We start from the raw sequence: 26148 nt of genomic DNA, 5'->3' as shown, positions 1-26148 counted from the left end.
ACAGAGCGTTTAACTGTTATTTCTTAAATGTTATATCACATATATAGTTTGTACGACTACTATGAATTAATATTAACATATATAATATATTTATGCCTATTTTAAGCATTTTTTTCACATAATTACAGATGCCTCTTTCTAGTAAGAAGAGGGGTGCAAATTTCTGTGCAAAGCTAAGGGCAGATCCTGCAGCTAGAGAGGAGAACCTAGCCAAGAGGAGGGAAAGGTATAACTGTGAGAGTATGCCAGTAATGTTAGGATGTGCCAGTTTAGTCAGTATAGGCAGTATCTTATCTATAGGCCTGAGTTGAAGTCAGCATCACAATGTTTCTGGAAAGTGGCTTCATATACAGCAGTGGCGGCTGCTGGTCTTTCAAAGAGGGGAAGCTCTTTTTTCTTCTTCTTTTTTTTTAAACTCGACTGTCAGGTGTGGGGATGGTGAAAAGAGCGAGGACTCGATGCAGAGTTGATGGGCTTTATTTTATTGATAAAAAAAACAACAACAAAAAAAAACAAGGGGAATAAATTGGGAGCAAAAAAGGCAGGTAACGAGGGAGGACAGGTGGGGCAAAATAACTAATAATCAGGAAACAAGATGGGAGTCGACACAATGACAGGAAAGCACATATGGCACAACAAACACATGACAAGCACAAGCCATGTGCTCATACCAAACATGACAAAAACACATGACCAATAAAACAAATTAAAAAGCAATTGTGCTCACACAAAATGAGACCTGAAGAACGATGAGAACACTCATAAGACACGTTTTCACACAGAACATGACAACATGAAAGCACACAGCTAGTTTAAAACACAAGCTGTGTGCTACACAGCACAAGACAAAACATGACATGAAAGCACGCGGCCGATGTAAACACAAACCATGTGCCGCACAATACACAACACACTGAACAGAGCGAACACGACAAGACAGAACGCTAACGTTACGCATGAGTACGACCATAAGGTCATCCTGTGCACTCACAACCGAAAACAAACACGCGGAGAATGCATGTCCGAATCCCAACACAAAAGTGAAACCAAACTAGACAGATGTGCCGTGATTCAAACACCACGCCCGCACACGTAACAACAAGACACCTGACGTCGACGGAAGAAATATGGGAATTAGGTTGAATTGTGAAATATCTGATGAAAATTGCAAATACTAAGAAATATGTTACAGTAGTTCGTCTTTCGAGAAAAATACACACAAAATTCGCGACGAGACTGAGCACGAAGTCTTTAAACTAGCTTCCGCGTCAGCGATTTTTTTATTGGGTGAAATCGCTGTCAATCAAAAGGAGATGCAATCCTCCAATCATCACGCGGACGCCCGGACGCCAGGCCAGCCCACTTCCCTATTAAACCCAGAGACGCCCGGCGTCCGTGGGCGGGACATAATCGCAGCATTTATCCAATGACCGTCTAATTTAACAGCACTGAAAAAAACTGTTCAAAGCAGCCCCATTGAAGTCAATGGACGCCGAGCTTCAACGGGGAAATGCCATAGGAAAATGCATACACTGTGACGCGCTACATGTATGCATGAGAAGGAGATCAAGTCAGCCGACCTATTTGTTGCTTATTCTGAACGAACTCGTCTTCGAGATTACCGTGTTCTAACGCATTTTTACTCATTAAAATGTTAACACAATAGTACACATTTGATCATTATTTGTTTGACATTATAGGGGAAGCTGAGCTTCCCTTGCAGTCTTAAAGAAATCTCCACTGATATACAGTGGGGCCAAAAAGTATTTAGTCAGCCACTGATTGTGCGAGTTCTCCTACTTAGAATGTTGAGAGAGGTCTGTAATTTTCATCATAGGAACACTTCAACTATTAGAGACAAAATGAGAAAAAAAGTAAACACTGTAAACACCAGCTACACTGTGTGCAAACCTGGTGAAGACTGACCTCTGTCATTGCCAACAAAGGTTATGTTACAAAGTATTGAGTTGAACTTTTGTTATTGACCAAATACTTATTTTCCACCATAATTTACAAATAAATTCTTTAAAAATCCTAATGTGATTTCCTGGATTTATTTTTTTTTCTCATTTTGTCTCTCATAGTTGAAGTGTACCTATGACGAAAATTACAGACCTCTCTCATCATTCTAACTAGGAGAACTTGCACAATCAGTGGCTGACTAAATACTTTTTGGCCCCACTGTAGATATATTATTCATGTGTGTGTGTGTGTGTGTGTGTATGTGTGTGTGTATCTCACTGTTGTAAATCTGACTGATATTGTCATGTTTTACATATAGCATGTCCTATGTGTTCCTTGTACTGAAAGAGAGTTGGGTTGACTAAAAGAAATGTTCATGTGTTGGGAAATACTGTATATTCTACTGTTAAAAAAAGGTTCACTTGAGATGCCTGTTTCTTTGAAATCATTTTGAATTGGCCTACATCAATTTATTACATTAAAAATGCAATTAAACATTGAAATTGTACTATGTCATACGGTAAAACAAAATATGTCATATGGTAAAACATTGAATTTTAAAATAAATAAAAATAGATACTTTGTTTGTTTACAGGGTTCATGAAAATAATGGAGGAGAGCTAGTATGATATACATATATATATATATATATATATATATATATATATATATATATATATATATATATATATATATATATATAACTTCAAGGCATTTTTGACTAATTTCTTGCAAAAAAATAGAACAAATGTCCATAGATGACATGCTGTGATTGTTAAAAAACAAAATATCTAGAATTTGTGGTGTAGGTGGTTATATTTTGCAACTTGTTATATAATACTTACAGATCAACTATTACATTCATGGTTGTTTTTAACTGTGTCATGAATATTAAATTTAATTTATTCTTAAAAATCACTTCGTTTTACCATATGACATTTTCAAGGACTGTATACAAAGAAACACATTAAAATGTCATATATTGTTATTTTTTATAAAGGGCACTAATAAAAACAAAAAATATACACATAGATGTACACAAAAAATGCTATATTTAATTTGTCCTTTAATTTAATTTTTTTTACTGTTTTGAAATTCTAAAACGTCACTGACCCAGATATATTCATGCATGCATTACATTTATTAAAATCATTAATTTTACCATTGTGAATATCCTAGGGTAACGGTTGCTTCACGACCAATTTCAAAGTTCTGTGCGACTGACACTAGGGGGCGAAATGCGACAATCGTATGCGAATGTCGTGTGCCCTTCCAGCAGGCGCGGTTTAGCAGTCGAACGTCATTCATCGTGGCGTTTAAAATGGGTTACCCAACACTTTCTAATCACTGAACTGAGGGCCGTGCCAGACAACCTGTCACAGGAAGATCTGCTTATTTCCTTACTGTGTCCTACTTATCATACCCATTGTAGCTACTGCCAGTGGGACTAAAATCTGAAAATGAATATACCATTCAAGACACTTCTGATATTCGGCTTACTGATTGCTACACATGAAGGTGAGTTTTTCGTTCCTATAATAAATTGGAATTAAGATATATGTAATGAATGTGTTATTTAGCTGAACAAAAAAGGAAAAGTTCCTTGAAGCTACTGTGGAATATTTTCTTATGGACATCTGTAGGCCTAATTTTGTTCAATCGTGATTACAAATTGGTTTACATATGTTTTGAAAGATTATTATATTCTGTTGTTAATGATTTATGAATCGAACATAAGTTTTCCCTTGACTTCTTGGCTTAAATTTATTAATAATAGGCTAAGTATTCATTAGTAAGCTATTTTATGCGTTTTAGCATGGAAACAAAATTTGCCTTTTTATAATAATAATAATAATAATAAAGAGCTTAGATTTAAGGTTATTAAATATTAATCTAGGTAGATCTGGAATTGTTAATATAATACAAATAATTAACAGTTTTGACTTGTTTGAAAGTTTTTGTTCAAATGTGGCCTACAAAATAGAATAACAGTATAACATTTGTCATTGCAAGTAATTAAAAATTCTAAATCAGCACTGTGATTTTCTGTTATTTATCTGCAGATAGGATGGCCAGTTGGATTAATCATTTATTATATTTTTCGATCAGTGTGCATTAAAATGTAATTCTTTACTTTTCTAACTTAACTAATTTATCAGTAGGGTGGTGATGTGATGGCTTTTAGGGCCACTGTAAATATGATTATGTGGTCATGAATCAAATTATCATTAATGTTACTTGAAGATATGACGAAAATTGAACAGAAAAAAAATGGTATGTAAAGTTTATTTTTTGCTTTAGTTTTTTTTTTGTTGGGGGGGGGGGGGGGGGGGGCTTGTTAGGCCATATCTAGTCATTTCAGTAGATAATATTTGAAAAGCCAATAAAAAATGGTAAGGACTTTGCAAGCAATAAAATGTCAGCAGTTACTCAGACCTCATAAGGAAGATAACAAAGTTCACATTGCCATTTACCGTCAAGGAAGTGCCAGCTCCAAATGCAAGTGCAAGGTTAACTACTCCAAATTAGTTAGTTAGTGTTTCTTGTCTAAAGAACACAATCAAAAAGAATCCAAACTACACATTCACTACAAGCATAATATATGTAATAATGTTTTTCCACCCCTATAAATGTTTACAATACAACAAATAAAACAACAAATATAACTGAGGTTGCTAAACTAGTCAGATTATCAATTTGATGTCTTCAAATAATATTTATGTATAATCAGAAAGGGCTGTGAAAAGCAGCCTGCTTATCCCACCCTTACACCAAATTATATATGGATGGATAAAACGATTTAAAAAAAAAAAAATTAATGGAAAACATGGGATAGTTTCATCAACCAGAATGGACTATGGAAAAGAAACAAAGAAGCTGTGTTTGGTATTTTGTGTGTCTGGATTTGGCATTGGGAAATTGACAGAAGTATAGAAAGAAGCAGAGAGATATGGTAATGTTTTCCACTGTTTTCAGGTTGAAATATTTTATGTTCTTTTTCCAGTACCTTGTTCTACATATATTTTTTGACTGCACACGTTTTTTTTTTTTGTTTTTTTTTTTGACAGTAGTTCTGGTAAATTCATTGTTTTGTCTTTGAACATGTAGTTGTGGGACAATCCAGCACTACAACTGACAGCACAAGTGCTTCTATCACCACAGCTGATACAATACCAACCACCATGTCAGAAGGTACGCTCATATTTTCTTTTTCTAACTTCCATTCAGATATTACAATTTAATAAACAATAACTAGCTAGGTTAGCTGACTACTTTAAAAGTTCACAGATATCCCCATCAGTTTCATACTTCCATCAACACTTTCTCCAGCAAGCGGATGCACTTTTTTCCTTTTTTTCATACGACGTTCAGCATGAGGCCTAGTGAAAAGGACTTTAGAGGACTTTAGTATTGTTGTAGTGTTTCTTCTTGTTCTAGGCCATTTGTTTTGTACGTTGTAATTTATTATTTGTTTGAGTGGAAGCTGAAAGATAAAATACAGGTAAAGGTATAGGATTATTTAAACTCAAATCAATATTTTGTGTCTATGTATTTATTGATGAGTTGTATCAGTTTGATATAAGATTGATCACCCTGTTGGAGATTTTTGTGGTCCTTCAGCAACCTTCCCTAACATAAAACTTTCCCCCACAGCTCCTACCACAACGGCAGAAGACAAAACTTCTGCCAGCACAACTGATGCTGCCATAACTGCTTCAACACAAGGTAGCCTCCTACTCCCTTCTCAGTAGTCCGAGACCTACCAGCAGGCCCAAACATAACAACTATAAATCATTAAGAAAAAGTCATCCTTAATCTGATCTTAGTTCTCTGGATCACTTCATTCGGATGGTTCCATCACGTCATTCACCTGTCTGCTATTTCTTAATATTTGCTGTCGTCCATGGCAATGGTTTATATAAGACTGCTCATTCGAGTAACTGAAACGTCGCTACTTTCATGTGTTGTATAATAAGTGGGACGGATGCACTTTAATTTACAGTACGTGTACGTACAGTGTACTTACCTAAGAAAGTACTGGTTCATATAAGGTAACTACATGAGTTAAGGTTAGGTTTAAGGGTAGGTCCATGGTTAGTACCTAATTATTACCCAGTTATTGTAATAATTATAATAAGTCATAGTATGTACATGGGGAATAGGACTGTATAAAGTGCTACCAGTGGGACAATGTGCCTTTACAGTTATTTGGTCATTTATCACAAAACCAACGCCTTCAGGGTGATATGAGTGATCCTCGTGGGCAGCACTCCGACATATAGAGAAACTGCGGGAGTTCAATTCCCAGCTCAAGGTCCTTACCCTGTTGGAGTTTATTGTGGTCTTTCAGCAACCTACCCTAATACTGTATATAACTTTTCCCTACAGCTCCTGAGACTGGTACTTTTACCACAGGCATAACATCCAAATCTACAGATGATACTGCTGCCACCATAACTACTATGTCTACAACACAAGGTACTCACACCCACTGATCTATATAATGACATTCTATATAGATCAGTGCTCACATCTCAACAAATCCTAGAAGTGTCATTGAGAGATCCATATGACTTTCTTTCAAAGTTGCACTTATAAGCAAATTTGGGTTTGTTTTTTCTAGTTGCTCATATATTTGGACAGTCACAAATTGTGTTTCATTTTTCTTTTTTCCAGACTACAAAATGTCTGACAGCTTTATCATTATTTAGTGTGTGATTTTGTTTCTCTGTCTGGTAATGACATTGTTTGTGTAAGTAATTTTCAACTGAAATAGAGCTGTTATTCGTGCTAAAGATGCATGCATTTAAAGACTTATGCTACTGAACCCACAAACTAACCATTTTTCATATCTAAAGTAATTTGAATCAGCATCGAATCATTGAAAGCTGCAACAGTAAGACATTTCTTAATGAAATTCATAGGCGTCAGTGCACACATATTACATTTGTAAATCAAATCTTTATTCAAAAAGTGGCTAGAGTTTAGGTGTCTTTTGAGTTTGGAGGACAGTAAAAAACATTTCAATTCAGTGTATTCATGCTGAGATGCTCATAAATTGGTCCTTGAATAAAGTGCCAGGAGAGTAGGAGGAATTTTTTATTTTATTTTTATTTTTTTTTATTTTTTTTTTATTGAAGAAATAACAAGACAAACAATAGAAATACAATACATTTCAAATGCTAGGGAGAGGTACATATAGTATTATAGGAATACTTTAAAAAGTGTGCATGCTTGTAAAATACAAATAGCCTTTTGTTCCTTTGAAGGCACTATTGACTCAATATAAAGTTTCACTTCACTTTTAAAAGCAATAAAACATGGCCTTTTCCCTAAAAAATTGCATTTATGAATGTGAATTTAGCCATCGAAATAATAAAAAAATAAAATAAAATAAGTACAGGCTTTTTCTTAAAAAAAATACCTAGTAGAACATCTTTCCACAGTAAAGTAAAATGTTCATCAATATTTCCAACAATGAAATAAAGAACATTTTGCCAAAAAATAAAGACACATAAGGGCAGTGCCAAAATAAATGATCAGCTGTCTCTGGCTTCTTTTTGCAATAACTACAACTTTCATCAATATCTTTTTTTTAAATCTGGATAAGTAGTGTTTAGCAGGGTATATCCTATAAAAAGCGATTGGGAAGAAGCCGGACTTTTTTCCAGTCAACATCACTCACAAACTGACTCCAGTACGCAATAACATTTGGTCTTGAAACAACATCTTTCTGGAAAAGGGCTCTTATTGACTTGTTATAATTATAATGACAGGCGAAATATGTTTTACCTACAAGAGATTGATTTGGTGAGAGGGGTGGAGATTGCTGGTAGTCTGGTAATCTTTTTTGTTGTTTAAATAACATACAAATCTTAGGAGAAATTGCTCCAAAAACGGTTGCAAATTCCCTTGGTGGTATAGGAATATTATATTTGAGCATGAATTCTTTATAAGTAAAAAGAAGGCCATCTGAATTAAAGGGGTGATGAACTGAGAAATCAAATTTTCCTTGAGCTTTTGACATCTAAGAGGTCATCATATTATAAGAATATCCTGTAAGTTTCAGAACTAAAAATGTCCTTGTTAGTCCAATAAAAGCTTTTATTGACACCAGCCCCGCAAACGACTCGTTTTTAAAAGTGGGGAACTTTTTACGTCGCTACTTTCATGTGTTGTATAATAAGTGGGATGGATGCACTTTAATTTACAGTACGTGTACGTACAGTGTACTTACCTAAGAAAGTACTGGTTCATATAAGGTAACTACATGAGTTAAGGTTAGGTTTAGGGGTAGGTCCATGGTTAGTACCTAATTATTACCCAGTTATTGTAATAATTATAAGTCATAGTATGTACATGGGGAATAGGACTGTATAAAGTGCTACCAGTGGGACAATGTGACTTTACAGTTATTTGGTCATTTATCAAAAAAACCAACGCCTTCAGGGTGATATGAGTGATCCTCGTGGGCAGCACTCCGACATATAGAGAAACTGCGGGAGTTCAATTCCCAGCTCAAGGTCCTTACCCTGTTGGAGTTTATTGTGGTCTTTCAGCAACCTACCCTAATATATAACTTTTCCCTACAGCTCCTGAGACTGGTACTTTTACCACAGGCATAACATCCAAATCTACAGATGATACTGCTGCCACCATAACTACTATGTCTACAACACAAGGTACTCACACCCACTGATCTATATAATGACATTCTATATAGATCAGTGCTCACATCTCAAAAAATCCTAGAAGTGTCATTGAGGGATCCATATGACTTTCTTTCAAAGTTGCACTTATATGCAAATTTGGGTTTGTTTTTTCTAGTTGCTCATATATTTGGACAGTCACAAATTGTGTTTCATTTTTCTTTTTTCCAGACTACAAAATGTCTGACAGCTTTATCATTATTTAGTGTGTGATTTTGTTTCTCTGTCTGGTAATGACATTGTTTGTGTAAGTAATTTTCAACTGAAATAGAGCTGTTATTCGTGCTAAAGATGCATGCATTTAAAGACTTATGCTACTGAACCCACAAACTAACCATTTTTCATATCTAAAGTAATTTGAATCAGCATCGAATCATTGCAAGCTGCAACAGTAAGACATTTCTTAATGAAATTCATAGGCGTCAGTGCACACATATTACATTTGTAAATCAAATCTTTATTCAAAAAGTGGCTAGAGTTTAGGTGTCTTGTGAGTTTGGAGGACAGTAAAAAACATTTCAATTCCGTGTATTCATGCTGAGATGCTCATTTGGTCCTTGAATAAAGTGCCAGGAGAGTAGGAGGAATTTTTATTTTTATTTATTTTTTTTTATTGAAGAAATAACAAGACAAACAATAGAAATACAATACATTTCAAATGCTAGGGAGAGGTACATATAGTATTATAGGAATACTTTAAAAAGTGTGCATGCTTGTAAAATACAAATAGCCTTTTGTTCCTTTGAAGGCACTATTGACTCAATATAAAGTTTCACTTCACTTTTAAAAGCAATAAAACATGGCTTTTTCCCTAAAAATTTGCATTTATGAATGTGAATTTAGCCATCGAAATAATAAAAAAATAAAATAAAATAAGTACAGGCTTTTTCTTAAAAAAAATACCTAGTAGAACATCTTTCCACAGTAAAGTAAAATGTTCATCAATATTTCCAACAATGAAATAAAGAACATTTTGCCAAAAAATAAAGACACATAAGGGCAGTGCCAAAATAAATGATCAGCTGTCTCTGGCTTCTTTTTGCAATAACTACAACTTTCATCAATATCTTTTTTTAAAATCTGGATAAGTAGTGTTTAGCAGGGTATATCCTATAAAAAGCGATTGGGAAGAAGCCAGACTTTTTTCCAGTCAACATCACTCACAAACTGACTCCAGTACGCAATAACATTTGGTCTTGAAACAACATCTTTCTGGAAAAGGGCTCTTATTGACTTGTTATAATTATAATGACAGGCGAAATATGTTTTACCTACAAGAGATTGATTGGGTGACCTACAAGAGATTGATTTGGTGAGAGGGGTGGAGATTGCTGGTAGTCTGGTAATCTTTTTTGTTGTTTAAATAACATACAAATCTTAGGAGAAATTGCTCTAAAAACGGTTGCAAATTCCCTTGGTGGTATAGGAATATTATATTTGAGCATGAATTCTTTATAAGTAAAAAGAAGGCCATCTGAATTAAAGGGGTGATGAACTGAGAAATCAAATTTTCCTTGAGCTTTTGACATCTAAGAGGTCATCATATTATAAGAATATCCTGTAAGTTTCAGAACTAAAAATGTCCTTGTTAGTCCAATAAAAGCTTTTTATTGACACCAGCCCCGCAAACGACTCGTTTTTAAAAGTGGGGAACTTTTTACGTCGCTACTTTCACGTGTTGTACAATAAGTGGGATGGATGCACTTTAATTTACAGTACGTGTACGTACAGTGTACTTACCTAAGAAAGTACTGGTTCATATAAGGTAACTACATGAGTTAAGGTTAGGTTTAGGGGTAGGTCCATGGTTAGTACCTAATTATTACCCAGTTATTGTTATAATTATAAGTCATAGTATGTACATGGGGAATAGGACTGTATAAAGTGCTACCAGTGGGACAATGTGCCTTTACAGTTATTTGGTCATTTATCACAAAACCAACGCCTTCAGGGTGATATGAGTGATCCTCGTGGGCAGCACTCCGACATATAGAGAAACTGCGGGAGTTCAATTCCCAGCTCAAGGTCCTTACCCTGTTGGAGTTTATTGTGGTCTTTCAGCAACCTACCCTAATATATAACTTTTCCCTACAGCTCCTGAGACTGGTACTTTTACCACAGGCATAACATCCAAATCTACAGATGATACTCCTGCCATCACAACTGCTGCCATCACAACTACTATGTCTACAACACAAGGTACTCACACCCACTGATCTATATAATGACATTCTATATAGATCAGTGCTCACACCTCAACAAATCCTAGAAGTGTCATAGAGGGATCCATATGACTTTCTTTCAAAGTTGCACTTATAAGCAAATTTGGGTTTGTTTTTTCTAGTTGCTCATATATTTGGACAGTCACAAATTGTGTTTCATTTTTCTTTTTTCCAGAATACAAAATGTCTGACAGCTTTATCATTATTTAGTGTGTGATTTTGTTTCTCTGTCTGGTAATGACATTGTTTGTGTAAGTAATTTTCAACTGAAATAGTGCTGTTATTCGTGCTAAAGATGCATGCATTTAAAGACTTATGCTACTGAACCCACAAACTAACCATTTTTCATGTCTAAAGTAATTTGAATCAGCATCGAATCATTGCAAGCTGCAACAGTAAGACATTTCTTAATGAAATGCATAGGCGTCAGGGCACACATATTACATTTGTAAATCAAATCTTTATTCAAAAAGTGGCTAGAGTTTAAGTGTCTTGTGAGTTTGGAGGACAATAAAAAACATTTCAATTCAGTGTATTCATGCTGAGATGCTCATTTGGTCCTTGAATAAAGTGCCAGGAGAGTAGGAGGAATTTTTTTTATTTTTATTTTTTTTTTATTGAAGAAACAACAAGACAAACAATAGAAATACAATACATTTCAAATGCTAGGGAGAGGTACATATAGTATTGTAGGAATACTTTAAAAAGTGTGCTTGCTTGTAAAATACAAATAGCCTTTTGTTTCTTTGAAGGCAATATTGACTCAATATAAAGTTTCACTTCACTTTTAAAAGCAATAAAACATGGCTTTTTTTTTCTTTTTTTTTCCAAATTTCTTTAAACTTTCTGTATATATATATCAATGCATAATTAAAATCTAAGTACTCTGAAAAAGAAAGTATAAAATCGAGTGTCTGTAGACCTCTCACGATTGTTTTAAAGACAGCTCATTATTTCCATTCACTTCACCCCCTCCCTTCTGGGCTCCTTCCAAAGCCACGCCCCCAAAACACATGAACGCGCGACTCCGACAACTGAGCTGAAGACGCATTATTTACCTGAGACGAGCGGAGAGGAGAGGATTCATCATGTCAGAAACACATGTAAATAAAAAAATCTAACTATCATTATGAAGATAAACAAATATGTTGTATTTTATTACTCACTATCAAGCTAGCATATTGATATTGGTAAAGTTTACAATATATATTTATTGATTCGCTAACGAGCTAGTTATCTATAAGGCAAAGCTAAAAACAGGTTGCATGATACACGTTTTCCATTGCCATCATTTAAACTGTGATGAAGATGAATTTCGTGTAAGATTCATAACATATGGTGACTGCATGTAAGAGTTGCATGTAAGAGTTGGCTTGATGAAAGCATTGTTGATTCTGATGAGGACTACACTCCCGAGACAAGTAAGTTACCCATAGACAGTATAAGAAAGCAAGTACCGCATCGTCAGCTCGAGGACAGATCCGTGGTCGAGGGCGAAGCAGAGGAGGTCGTGCAAGAGGCCGTGCTATTAGGGTCCGAGGAAGTAGAGGCCGAGGACGGGGTAGTCGAAGTGCAGGGCAAGGAGCACTTTTTAGACGAGAGGACCTGAGGAGGACCTCAGGACCAAGAGTACCTTTAAGCTCAAACAAGGGCATGCGAACAGGTACGATCTGGATACGCGCAAGTGGGCAGGTCCTGCGTGGCAAAAGGGTGGTTGCCATGGTTGCGAGAGAGTGACAGTCGCCTAAGCCAATCTGTTGTTTCGTCCCGGTTCGAAATAATGAGCTGTGTTTAGTGCAGATTAAACGGTCTAGAGTCACTCGATTTTTATACTCTTTTTTTCAGAGTACTTAGATTTTAACAAGGATGTGATTTTTCCGGATAAATCCTGAATTCCGGATTTTCCGACCTGAAAATGTGACCTACGTGAACCATGCAGATCTGTAAAAAAAAAAAAAAAAGGGGAACGGGTGTCGGCAGCCGGAGTGAAAAGGAGAGAATATGAGGATATAACCCATAACTGGCTGACGTGCGTACAGAAAGTTCCTTTCAAAGTATCAACAAGGACGTATTTGCGTTCAGCCAGAGAATGTCTGATTGGTTCAGCTTGTTCACCTGCTATTTCTTATCTCTAGTCGCTCTCGCGCTGGTATCGTTGTCAGTTGACAAGAACATTACAGGTCACCAGGGCTGGGCGATATATCGATATATTTCAAATTTGCGCTATGATCCTTGCTCCAAGCAAGCTGCTGACTGCTTTTGTAGAAATATGTAGCAGCTATATCGTGCATTCTGTCAGTTGCAGTCCTGACACCTCCGTCTCAACAGCATTAGTGTACAACGCGACAAATACTCGCAATATTAACGCAGAGGAACGGCTATCTGTTCAGCGAGTTCACAAAAGTTAATTTGCATGTGCTTTAAAGCCTTGCCGGTTAAACATGCCATTCACTGCTGATACGCTGTTCTGGGTGGTGGGGTGTCATCGGCTAATTGTGTTACGACAATTTCTTTACCAATAATAGACATACCTTTAATCATACTGGTTTTTTTAGGGCTGTTCGATTCCGGATTTTTTGGAATCGATTTCGATTCCTGGTTCTGGAATCAAAAAGAATCGATTCCAGAATCGATTCCTCAGTTTTTTTTTTATACCAACCGTGTTTTACCGTTCCACACAGTGACAAACTTTCTACATCGGGCGTGACAAAGCGACCGTTGCGAATCCAGTTGTCCTTCCTATTAGACTATTGCGAGTGCTGCATGGTCATAAATATAACGAGGCATTTACTTCCATGCATGAAAATGAGTCCCATGCATGCTCCCCCGTGAGAAAATTTTAAATATTCCATATTTTAAAGCATCAATCTGATGCATTTTGAGATGCATTTTTTGCAATCATGGGGAGAGAAACTTAACTTCAGCCATGGGTCAAAATATGGCCTCCGTATAGCGTATGCTGTGTTCAATTTATCGTCAATTTTACCAGCGCAGTAAAAAAAAAAAAAAAAAAAAAAGTAGAATTTTTATAATAGTGTTGAACTGACAATCACTCCTTTGTGTGTTAAACAAAACCTAATTAATACAGACAACTTCATTATAGCTAAAGAAAAACAACAAATCAAAAAAAAGAGAGATCAAGAATTATACTAGATTAGTGGATACCTCAGTAAAACTTAGTCTAGAAAAACAATAATTGTATAAAGTCTGAACATTTAGTGAAAAAAAAAAAACATGTGGGGAACAAATAAGAGACAATATGTGTAGCTAACTATATATATAGACCATTTCACAAGATGTAAACAACACTGGTCCAGAAGCACTTCCTGTTTCAGTTTTTTAACACTACATAAAAGCTGGGATAAAATACAACCGACAGAACATTTAAAACTGAATCAAAAAGTTAAACAAACATCTTTAAGAGGTTTTCTTTACATGTGAAATAAAGAAAACAGTTACAAACTGAAACAGGAAGCGTTTCTGGACCAGTGTTGTTTACATCTTGTTAAATGGTCTATATAAGTTAGTTAAGACATTTTGAAATATAGCGCAGCTGTTTAATGAGGCAGCAACATATAATAATAGCCTATATAATAATATGATTATGAAAGACTCCAATACAGTGTGGCATTTTATTTTTCATTTTATGTGAAACCATAGCTTTATCGCATCAAGTATAATAATAGTAACATTGAATCATCTTGGAGAGAGTTCTATCGTTGACTATCGTAACCGAACGCGACGCGCTGTTTGAACACTGGAGAATGACTGACAGGAAAAAGTTTACGTGAATTTATCGCAAATTTTTGTCGAATCTCACGTAACGTAGCACCACTCTTGACCTTGGAGGCATTCTTCGTCACGTGAGTGATTGATTTTTGTCGACTGATTTCATAAATCAGATTTATTTGTCCTAAATTACAACGAGTAAGATAAAACCCTGGAACCGATTCTAAAGATTTCATTGAGTCAGTCATTACACTGATTGCCCTAAAACATACTCTGTGTCACGAATGGATCCATTTATTTAGTCTGAACTTTATTTAGTTACAGGTGACGTGATTGTGTTGACAAATGAAATCGGTGACAGGCCTCGGTTTGAGTTAAAAAAAAAAATATTAAAGGAGGAGTCGATTCCCCTTAATGGAGTCGATTCCAACCTTTGGAATCGACTCTCAATTCCTAACGCCTCGGAATCGATTCTTTTTGGAATCGATTCCCAGCCCTTAATATGATTAGCAAGAAGTTGACTTATTAACAGAAATAAATAAGGAGATAAAGGGCAACCCAGTCTAATCCCTCTAGACAAATTGAATCTACTAGAAGTGCCACCCAACAATTTAATTGAACATTTGTTGTTCTTATAAAGGGTTTTAATTGCGCTAGTGAAGAAATTTCACTAGTCAAAAGCCTTACAGAAATCAAGGAAAAGAATGAACCCATTATCTTCATTAAATTCAGGATAATCCAGAATATCTAAAACTAATCTTAAATTGTTTGTGGTATGCCTATTCCTCATGAAGCCAGATTGAGTTTCATCGATAATTGAATCTAAAACAAATTTGAGTCTTTTAGCGAATATCAGGGCAAATATTTTATAATCATTGTTCAGTAAACTGATTGGACACCAATTATCAAGACAGAGTAAATCGTTTTTTGGTTTGGGGATTAAAGTGATTAACCCTTGAGTCAAGGTGGTTGGAAGGCATTGATTATTGATACTTTCAATAAATATCTTGAGCAAAAAAGGGGCCAAATCTTTAATGAATAGCATATAAAATTCAGCGGTCAAACCGTCCGTACCAGGCGATTTATTATTTTTCAAGTGATTAATTGCCTTTATCACTTCCTCAAAAGAAATAGGCATATCACAAAGTTCATTTTCAATTTTGTCAATACTTTTCACTTCTATAGAACTCAGAAAGGCATCAGATACCACTGGAGAATAATTGGATGTATACATTTTCTTAAAAAATTCACAACATTAATTAGAAATTATTTTATGGTCCTTTGTTACAACCCCATTCACATTTAATTTACTAATGTTGTGTTATTTATATGGAGTTTCTCTAAGTTAAAGAAGTATTGTGAATTTTGTTCATCTTCCTCGAGCCAATGTATCCGTGAACGGACAAATGCACCTTCAGCTTTCTTTCTATATAGATCATCTAGTTTAATTTGCAGATCTGATAATTGTAAATTTTCTTCATCCATCAAATCGTCTCGACATTTATTCACTAGTTTTGTTATTTCAACTACTATTTCTGTTTCTTTAGCTCTTTTATGTTTGGCTATCTGGCTGCCAAATTTCCTTAAATATTTAGTGACTTCAAATTTCAGAAGTTCCCAATTTGAACAAAATGCATCCTCCTTATTTGCTTTATTATAAAAGCTATTTATCAACCCAGTGATTACTTTTTTAAACTTCGTCATATAGTAGCAGAGAATTGTTAAGCTTCCAATATGATCCATTCATAAAACAATTTGAATCAGAGAATTTAATTTTAATGCTGATAGCTTTGTGATCTGTGAGCGGAGTAGAAATAATGTCAACTTCTACATTATCTTTATTAAAACTCTCAGACAATAACCAGAAGTCAATTCTAGATTGACCTGATTTATTACCCCATGTAAATGTCTTATGGGAAAATTTGACTCTCCAAATATCTATAAGGTTGAATTTATCCATAAAGTTTTTAAGATTGTTGTTATTTATGTTAGGTCGACCTGGTGGCCATTTATCCATAGTTTCATTAAGTATAATATTAAAATCCCCTCCAACTAACAAAATTGCATTTGGATATTTATTTAACCAGCCAATAAATATATTTTCTATATATTTGAAAAGATTGTTATTTTCCAAAGTGTTGTTATACCCATATACATTTCCTAATATTAGTATTTTATCATCATACATAATTACTTGGCAAATAAAATGTCCTGCAGGATTCTGTATGAAGAACATCTCCATTAAATCTATTCTTTAAAGTAATTACTCCAGCGGAGTGTTCAGATCCACGCGCAAACCATACTGAGTTGCCCCATTGTGAAGTCCAAAATTTTGTATCTTCTTTAATAGAATGAGCTTCTTGTACAAAACAAAAATCCGCCCTAAACTGCTTGGCAAAGAGAAATAGAGCTTTCCTCTTAACTATATTTCGTAACCCCCTAGCATTAAATGAGATAAGTGATAAATGTGACAGATTAGTTGAAGAATAGAGAACTGAAATGTCTGGACAATCTGGTATAAACGTTAAATCAAAGTGGTATCGAGATCAGTACTCAATGAATAACTGCAATAAAAAAGAATAAAAAGAAAGAGAGAAAAAAAATTCAGTCTAAACGTAAATTCCCTCTTATTTCTTGTTTAACATAAACAGTTTGACAGAACAGAAAGAACCGTAAGCCTATTTAAAGGTGCCATCTGTAATAATTGAAGTTAAAATTCCAAAAAATGAACTACACGCATCAAAAGAATGAGAAAAAATACGGTCGATGATGTCATTTAAAAAAATGACAAGTTATAGTGCTGCCGAGATATTAACCTGAATTAGCATGCTAAATTACTAGCCCCGGCCCGGCAGGTGTCGTAATACCAGTTTGGGCCATGGGAGGCGTATCGAGCAGGCAACATATACCACCACCCAAACTGAAATACACGAGTAACACACATGGCTAGTGGGTAAGTTGTAACATACTGTATCTTTCAACAGTGTTCGTGTTCGGTTCACGTGCGCTAGGGATCTGTCGTGTAACATTTACAAGCACCAAAAATGTATGTATTGTTTGAATTGCGTAATAAAGTTGACAGAATCTGAGAGCTGAGATTTTTTTTATATATCATAACTACCCCGTATTTTCCGCACTATAAGGTGCACTTAAAAGCCTTTAATCTTCTCAAAAAACGACAGTGCGCCTTATAATCCGGAGTGCCTTATATATCGATCAATTAGTTAATTAGTTCGCCCGCGAACTCGCGCTCGTGTCCATCTTATGCCCGCTTTGTCACATGGCCAGTTCAACCTCGTATAAATCAGGTTATGTGTCTCCAGCTCACGAGCGCTCACTCTTAACAGACACACTGTCCTCGGCGCTGCTCGCACGTCACAGAATGTTCATAAAGCGCTCCCCGTTCACAGTAACAGGATCGTCTCATTCAAAACCGTACATTGAATACTCATATGAGTCAGGCTGCGAATGTAATGGCAGCTCTGAATGGCGCTAGCTTGGTCAACATCAGCGAATGCTCTCTGTCAAATTAATTCAAACTAACAATAAAAATGCAATATAAAATAGCCTGGGCTTTTATTTTCCCATATCGTCGAAATGCACCGGCTTATATTTTATACAGGCGTCTATGAGACGGCCTTTATAATTAAATGTTGAGATGTTGTTCATTGAGTCTCTAATCTCTAAAAATCTCCAAATACTCCACGTGAAACTGCGGTCTTCCAACCTTTTACTATAGGGAGAGAGAGCAAAACAGCACTCGCTTGTGTTGTTTGAAGATGTGAGAGTGCACGCGAGCGCGGCTGCAGCACAACTCATTTTCTGGAGGTATACTGCCCCCTATCTGGTATGGAATATGGAGTATGATTTGATTTTTTTATGGTAGATGGCACCTTTAACATAGGCTGCTGTTAAACTCTTTTTTTTTTAACAACTGGCCATACCTTTCTGAACACAGGTTGTTGCCCTGACGTAAGTGTTTTTATTGGACGTATATTGTCCAATGGTATTGAAGCTTACAACAGCATCTTGGCATTCAGTTCAACAAATTAACTCACATTCCTGAGAATCCTGAGGAAGAAACCTAGAAAAGCTCTTTATCTCACCCCGTATCTTCAGTTCCATCAATAAAAGCACGTCCTCCGATGAAGTAAGCAGATTTGCCATCATCGCACGCTTTTTTGATTAGAGGCCACAACTTCTGTCTGCAATCTCTGTCCTCCTTTGTCAGATCTTCCTTAAACTGCATGCCTTGATTCCGGAGAAACTCACTGCTTTTAGCTGCCTTCCATACTGCATCTCTGAATCTCCTGGCAGTGAACCAAATGATTGTTGCACGTGGCCTCGTCTCATTAGCACGTTTGGTTCCCAGCCGGTGAGCTACATCAGTAGAATCTGGAAGTTTTGTGGCTTCTTGTGGAAGCACTTCTTGGCACACGCAGATAACCTCCTCTCACACATCGGTCTCTCGCAGACCGTGGAGTCGCAGGTTCCAGCGCCTACCATACCGTTCCAAATCCGTCACCCGACTCATACACACCTTGGATGCTTGTTCGCCCCTGTCCATTCGTTTCTCCATGTACAGCATTTTGCTTTTTAGCTCTTTTATTTCTGCACAGGCGTTTTGAACCATCGTTTCTAGTGCATCACTTCGTGTATTGATAAGATTATAGAGCATTGTTACAATCTCATCGGCATCAGATGCACTACCAGAGTGAACCTTGACAAACGTTGTTTTTTTTGCAAGTGGAGGTTTGCTCGGAGTTACAGGTAATGGTGTAAATTCTTCCTCTTCTCCCAGATGCATAACTTCAATCATACTGCTTTCGTAGTCATGGCCATGTTTAGCCGACACACAAGAATCAGGTTTTCCGGAGTCACTGGACTTTTTGTGCAGATTTAGGCATGTTTAAGGTCCAAGATATGATAGATTGGCACAGAATATCTTACGATCTAAAGCATATATGAATTATGCTGACAACTAAGTTAACTACTTTTCCTACTAAAAATTAAGCACCGAGAGCTCGAAACTTTTGACTGTTCACGCCGCCATCTTGCCGGACTCCCCCAGGCTCAGGAGAATTTTTTTTATGAAATTTATTAAATTTTTTACGCTCGGCTCTATGATTGGGTGTCATCAGTCATGACGTGTCCTTCCCTGATTCGCCAACCACTGTTTACACCGGCGCGCGCATGCCCAGTGTTGGTGAATGGTCACGTGATCTGCGTTTTCAGTCGTTTTAATGTGGACGGAGATCAATTCTAATACGCAGACAAAACGCTGGTGTGGACGGAGATCGTATTCGTTTTAATTCTCCGTTTTTAAACGAAAACGCAGTAGTGTGGACGGGGCCTAAGGCATTAGGCTGGTTTGAGATGAGCAAAATCTGCGCAGAACCGATCACCGGTGATCAGCGCGAGATGCATGCTGGTTAGAAATGTGTCCGAGAGCGGTCCGCCTGGCTCTGGTGTCATATGACAAAAAACTCTCGCGAGTGCAAGGCGGATGTGTCGGATTCTGCAGTCGCGCACAATTGCTCTCCACTGACTGCGCTGATCTAAAGCACAATGGGAAACGACTTGCTGATGTCACAGCTTAATGCTCATTGGTTTAAACAAACGTGATGTATTGTTCTCTTTTAAAATGTTTGATTTTAAAGGAGCATTTCACCCATTGCAACATTAATCTTTATTGAAAGTCGATCATATATGTAGTCGAAATGTAAAAGAATTTTTTAATTTGGTGCCCTCTTGACCGAGAAAAGACAGAAAATAACCAAGGGAAAATAACCGCATTTGTATTAAAAAACTATAGCTCCCACAATGCACCGCATTGCACAGCTCCGCAAGCCACACCCACTAATCGGGAACAGCGCAAACAGAGAATTCATTCTTCCGTCTACAAGGCTAACATTAGCTGTCACCAGAGTTTGAAATTCATTTCACACAAAATGTCTAGTTGGCTGTGGCGAGCAGGACGATCGAGGGCGAGGAGGGACGTAAGAGGACGGCGCGCTGCGCGAGGCCGGTGGCGTGAGTGATAACAGAGACTATTTGGTAATAATGAAAGACACCTGTGAGGCACGCGCTGGTCTCACGTCTCTCACGGAGAAGCGAAAGCATAAAATGAGAAGCGACGACGGCAGATCGAGAGAGAAACATGCCTGATTTTATGATGTTTTGTTTCTGTTGTGTGTAACCTTACAGCAGTCGTCAATGAGGGGCTGCTGGCTTATTCTTTCGTTTTGTATTTGTTCATTTTACTATTAAAATATTTAAATGGTCACCGGTTCCTGCCTCCTTCTTCTTACAACAACAAACCCCGTTCACGTTACATTGCCAAAATATTAGTGAATTACTCCTCGTTTGTATTTATTTCTGTTTGGTGAATTACTGCATGATACCTGGATGTTCTGTCAGGCGAAACTATCACAACACAAACGTCCGGGTGCTCGTGCTCGTCTGATTCAGAGATTTCGTCCAGGAGAAATTGCCATTGTTGAAATTCTCTAGTAACTAGTAACTGCATTGTAAATTATATATCTGGAAAGTGGCTGTACACAAAGTATGACTTGCTCAGTTTTGAATCATCAAAAATAATGTGCAGATATGTGACACACATTCATATGCATATACAGTCACCGCAGCCTGTTGTATAGAAATTAAGCCTAATTATGAATCAAACTGCCATCATCTGCATTCCTCTGATCTGAGAATATAACAATACAAGCACAACATCAGGCACGACTGAGTATTATACCTTGCTTTTTTACCAATTTATCAATGAATAAATTACTATAAGGGTGGTTCTGGATTAACAAGCTTAATTATGTGTATGGCACAAAGTCTTCCATTTTACCTTTTCATTTTGGTGGTTGTTTTCAGCTAGCTTCACCACAGAACCTTAATGTTTGTCAGCTTTTGCGCTGCTGGCGGAATCAAATTTAACTTGGATAACTCCATTTCATTACAAATGCAGTTATGGAATATTTGCCTGTTGGAGTTTCCAATTTCCTCCAAAAAAACGCTGCCTAATTTGGGGTGGGGCAAGGTCTCCCTCGTTTCACAGATTGATCCACTCGACCAGCTCATCGGGAATGTCCCATTGTTCCCGATGGCCAGTACATGCCTGCTGTGAACTAACCTACTAAATCCTTTGCATACTGGATTAAATTATTCACTTACGACATTGCTACACAATGAGCTTGCCAAGGTGACACTATAGGGCAGATGCCTAGATTTCCAGTGACCGGAGTAAATTTCTGTCTAAATTTAGCTTTGTAAAACTTTGAATATACCACATAGTTCATATGGACTACTATTATGATACTGGTGCTTTGAGTGTCTTTAAAGCTTGAAAACTTTAAAAGAAGAAGCAAACAGTTTCCATAGTTTTTCTTCACAATTTTATCCTTTAATGTTACGTAAAAAAACAAGTGTTTTTGCGGAGTTAGGGTGACATGAGGGTGAGAATTTTCATTTTAGAATATAACTATATTTTAGTATAATTTTTAAACTGCTGCTGGAGCAGATAATTTACTAGTTCCTACAGGTTAAAAATGTCATTATGTTTTTGTTTTGTTTTTCTTAAGGTCCCTGTGCATCAAGTCCTTGTGTTGGAGACAGTATCTGTGAAGAACGGTTTGGGTCCTCATTTGCTTGCATCTGCCGGCCTGGGCTGGTTTATCTGGAAAGTGGCTGTACACAAAGTATGACTTGCTCAGTTTTGAATCATCAAAAATAATGTGCAGATATGTGACACACATTCATATGCACACACAGTCACCGCAGCCTGTTGTATAGAAATTAAGCCTAATTATGAATCAAACTGCCATCATCTGCATTCCTCTGATCTGAGAATATAACAATACAAGCACAACATCAGGCACGACTGAGTATTATACCTTGCTTTTTTACCAATTTATCAATGAATATCAATGAATTCAATTATGTTATACTCTTCTTTGTTTTTCTTTTTCTTTTCTTTTTCTTTTTTTACAATTGCAGCTAAGGTCTTCCCTGGTAAGGTAACTTTGAATGATGAATTTGCATCAGAAATGGATGACAGAGCATCTAAACTGTTTCAGGAGACAGCAGAAAAAATTGAGAAAGCGGTAAGAGACTGAATTTCCTTTTGATTTGTGGAGAGATTCAGTCCTAACCAACACTGTATGGCAGCATGTCTTGTCAGCTTAAAGATTTTCCATTGTTCCTATTGTGTAAAGGATAAGTGATACACATATTCAAATAAATGGTTGTGAATAACAGCTAATTTTCAACCCTAAAATACAGCTCAGAAACATTCTGCTTAATGACACTGGCTATTTGAATTCCACCGTTTTTAAACTAAGGTGAGTACAATTGTTATAATTACTTGAGGCTGAGCTTTTGGTTTTCTTTTAATAATTGTTATTTAACTGAGGCTGAGCTTTTAGTTTTTTGAGTAACAATGATTAAAAGAAAACTAAAAGCACAGTCTCAGTTAAATAAATTGCAAATAATAATTGGCACTTTCAGTCTTAGCAATATGACTCAAAATAGAGGGTTTTAATTTGACCCCTTGCTAAAATCTAAAACTTTTAACGCCATTTTGCTTCTCCACTGGAATTATTTCATATAAAATAAGTTTTGTTGCATATGTGTTTTTCATCATAATTTCCTTGTACCCGTTCTTTCAGTTCTGGCAGTATAGTTGCAGATGTGCAGAATTTCTATGATTTGAAATCCAATGCCACATCTGATAATGTTGAACTTCTGATTCAGCAAAAAATTGAAGCTGAAATAACTGGATCTAAATTCAAAAGTATGTTTCTACGTCTTCTTTTAACTGGTTTACCTTCAAGATTATTAAAATGTTTAGCCATTTTAAAAACTTGGAATGAAGCATACATTAGTAAATTTTTACTTATTTACTCAAATCACAGAAGACAGTGTGTGTGATATTTCCATTTGTGACTATGATACCACAACCTGTGAGGAAGAAGGGGTTAATGGTACTGCAAAGTGTACTTGCAAAGAAGGGCACATCAGCTCAAAATACACATCCTCTGCCTGCGTAGGTAAGTATTTTTGTTTCACTGTTATTTGCACAACTTTGAAACATTCAGACTGGTTCTGATAATTTTACTATTGTGCTCCCATCTTTTTACAGCTTGTCAGAATAAGAAAGCAGTGAATGGAGAATGTAAAGAGTATGCACTTGCATCATTTCATTTGAGATTTTCATGATTCTATGTGTAAATTTCATTATTCTTTCATAAATAATTATATTAAAGTTTTCCAGGGTCCACTAAGGACCTATATAATATAACTTACTCATTAGGCTGACCCATGAAAATGTTCAAGCCCTTTGAATTTAAGTGATGGATCTGTAACTTGTTTTATTCCAATAAAATAGTATTAATTATGAAAGAATCAACCTGAATACATGATTACACTAATAAGGGTCATTTTTAAGATCAAACAGAAATAACTCCGTAAATAAAGCTGCCTGTATTTAAATTTTACAGTGCCAAAATATAAATGTAATGTAATACATGTCATTATGGGTGTTGTGGTATTTGTGCACATTATCACTGAAAGCTGTTTTGCTTATTTTAGGTGCCCATTTGGCTTTTCTGGATTTAATTGCAGTGAAGGTAAGTAATCACAATTGCCATCATCAGAATCAAGCTGCATCTTCTCTGGTATACTTAGTTATTTTGAGAAACATTCATGCATCTCTGTTCAATAAAAATTCTTGTTACAGCATATCTTTTGATTGTGGTTGTGGTGTCCACTGTATTGGGTGTTTTACTGATCATCTTTATTGTGGCCCTGATTGTTGTAAGCTGCAGGTGAGTTTCAAGGACACATTTTCTATGTCTGTTTACAAAGATGCAAAACACTCATTTTTGTCTGTGCATTCATTTACGATTGTAGGGATCAAAAGGACAGCTCTTCAGACAAGGTAGACTTTAGCTCAAACTATGGCAATACGGAATTACACAGACCTGCAGGAGTTCCCAGGATCCCTCGGGCCAATCCTGATGCTAGCTCGAAGTCTAACAATCTGGAGTTGACTAATAGTGGGAGCAATCAGGCACTGGTGACCAGAGATCGCCCAGAGAGCAAAGCGGTAAGAAAGTTTCCAACAGTTTAATCTAAGTGATAAAATCTCCTTTATTAATAATAGTAATCTGCAAGTGTTTATAATAATTTTTTTTTTGTGTGATTTTATAGCTGTACTCTGACTACGAGGAGAGCATGAGCTATAGGGGTCAAGTTCCCCCAGGATACTCTGGTCACAGTGGGAGAGGAGTGGAAAATGGTGTCCAAAACCCATACTTTCGGCAAGATGATGACAGAATGCGCAGATATTAGCATCTCTTGATCAGGACAAATCTCTGCAATTGGAGGTTTTTCCTTCATCTTCATATGGACTGAATTACTTTATTTACATTTCTATGTTAAATAAAATTCAAAGGTTAATGAAATGAATTACAAATACTACACACAGATTTTATACCCCTTTCTTTTACCACAGGAACAGAATTCAGATTTCCTTTGTATTTACATTCTATGCTATTAGCAGCTAATGAAATTCAGCTCAAGGGCTTCACTTGATCTAAGCTTTTGCTTTAAAAGTTTTTGTTTTTTTAAATGTCTTTCCTGAACTGTTGAATGGAAGCTGTGTTGCAGGGACTTTAGCTTTTACTGCAGCTCCTATTCTACATTTAATTTTCTTAATTACCATCTTACCAAGTTAAAATCAAATATTTAAAGACATGTTGTTGTTGTTGTTGTTGTTGGTTCCAACCAAACATTCTTTCAAAACACATCATCCATGCTTTTAATTCAGTGGATGTTTAAGTCAGATATTTTTATGTTTGTCTTTGACATTTTGGGGTTTTATTTGGCTTTAGTGTTGATAATGCTTGGGCTGATTAATTTCAAATGAATCTAAATAAATAGATATATTCAAGCAGTAATACACCAAATTTATTCAGAAAGAGAAATTATCATTAACTGTTCTAACTGTAACTATGAGAATTGATGTATTATGCCATGACTATGCCAATGTATTTTATTATTATTATTTATCCGAGTATGGGTTACCATACTTGGCTTTCACATGTCACTTTCAACTTTTTTTTTTTTAAATATATATAATAAAATGTATAATTTTTTATATTTATGACATTAATAAAGCATTTGATTTAAAATATTTATATATTTTCAAAGGTATTTGTGTCTTCTTTTTTCATCCATTTTTCTATATGACATTAAACAGCTCTTTAAATATTAAATATAAAGGGAAACAAAAATAATAATAAGATATTCTTATATGAAACGTTGCTTTCACTTTTACCAAGCACATTAATATGTGAATTAGACATAGGAACGTCCTGGTTGTGTATGCAACCCACCGTTCCCTAAAGGAGGATAATTTGACCAGAAATTTTAGAAACTCCAACCTGCTGATGTTTTACGGCCATGTCTGGAATAAAGAGTTGCCACACTGTATAAGAGAAGCCACACTGTAA

General features: G+C 36.0%; 1 protein-coding gene across 1 annotated transcript; it reads left to right on the top strand.

The window, feature by feature from the left end:
* The first annotated feature begins 3252 nt into the window (after positions 1 to 3252).
* muc13b (mucin 13b, cell surface associated) lies at positions 3253 to 25833 on the top strand. Its single transcript, XM_089121880.1, has 16 exons — positions 3253 to 3480; positions 5071 to 5154; positions 5617 to 5688; positions 6352 to 6441; positions 8556 to 8645; positions 10767 to 10871; positions 22216 to 22332; positions 22631 to 22737; positions 22916 to 22974; positions 23302 to 23426; positions 23548 to 23682; positions 23775 to 23814; positions 24224 to 24261; positions 24372 to 24459; positions 24545 to 24740; positions 24845 to 25833. The coding sequence occupies exons 1-16, from the start codon at positions 3423 to 3425 to the stop codon at positions 24983 to 24985; spliced, it is 1545 nt and encodes a 514-aa protein (XP_088978006.1). The 5' UTR covers positions 3253 to 3422; the 3' UTR covers positions 24986 to 25833.
* The last annotated feature ends 315 nt before the right edge of the window (positions 25834 to 26148 follow it).

Source organism: Pimephales promelas, chromosome 17, assembly GCF_988280905.1.
Source record: "Pimephales promelas chromosome 17, fPimPro1.hap1.1, whole genome shotgun sequence".
NCBI lineage: Eukaryota > Metazoa > Chordata > Actinopteri > Cypriniformes > Leuciscidae > Pimephales > Pimephales promelas.
This window is presented reverse-complemented; position numbering and strand designations above follow the sequence as displayed.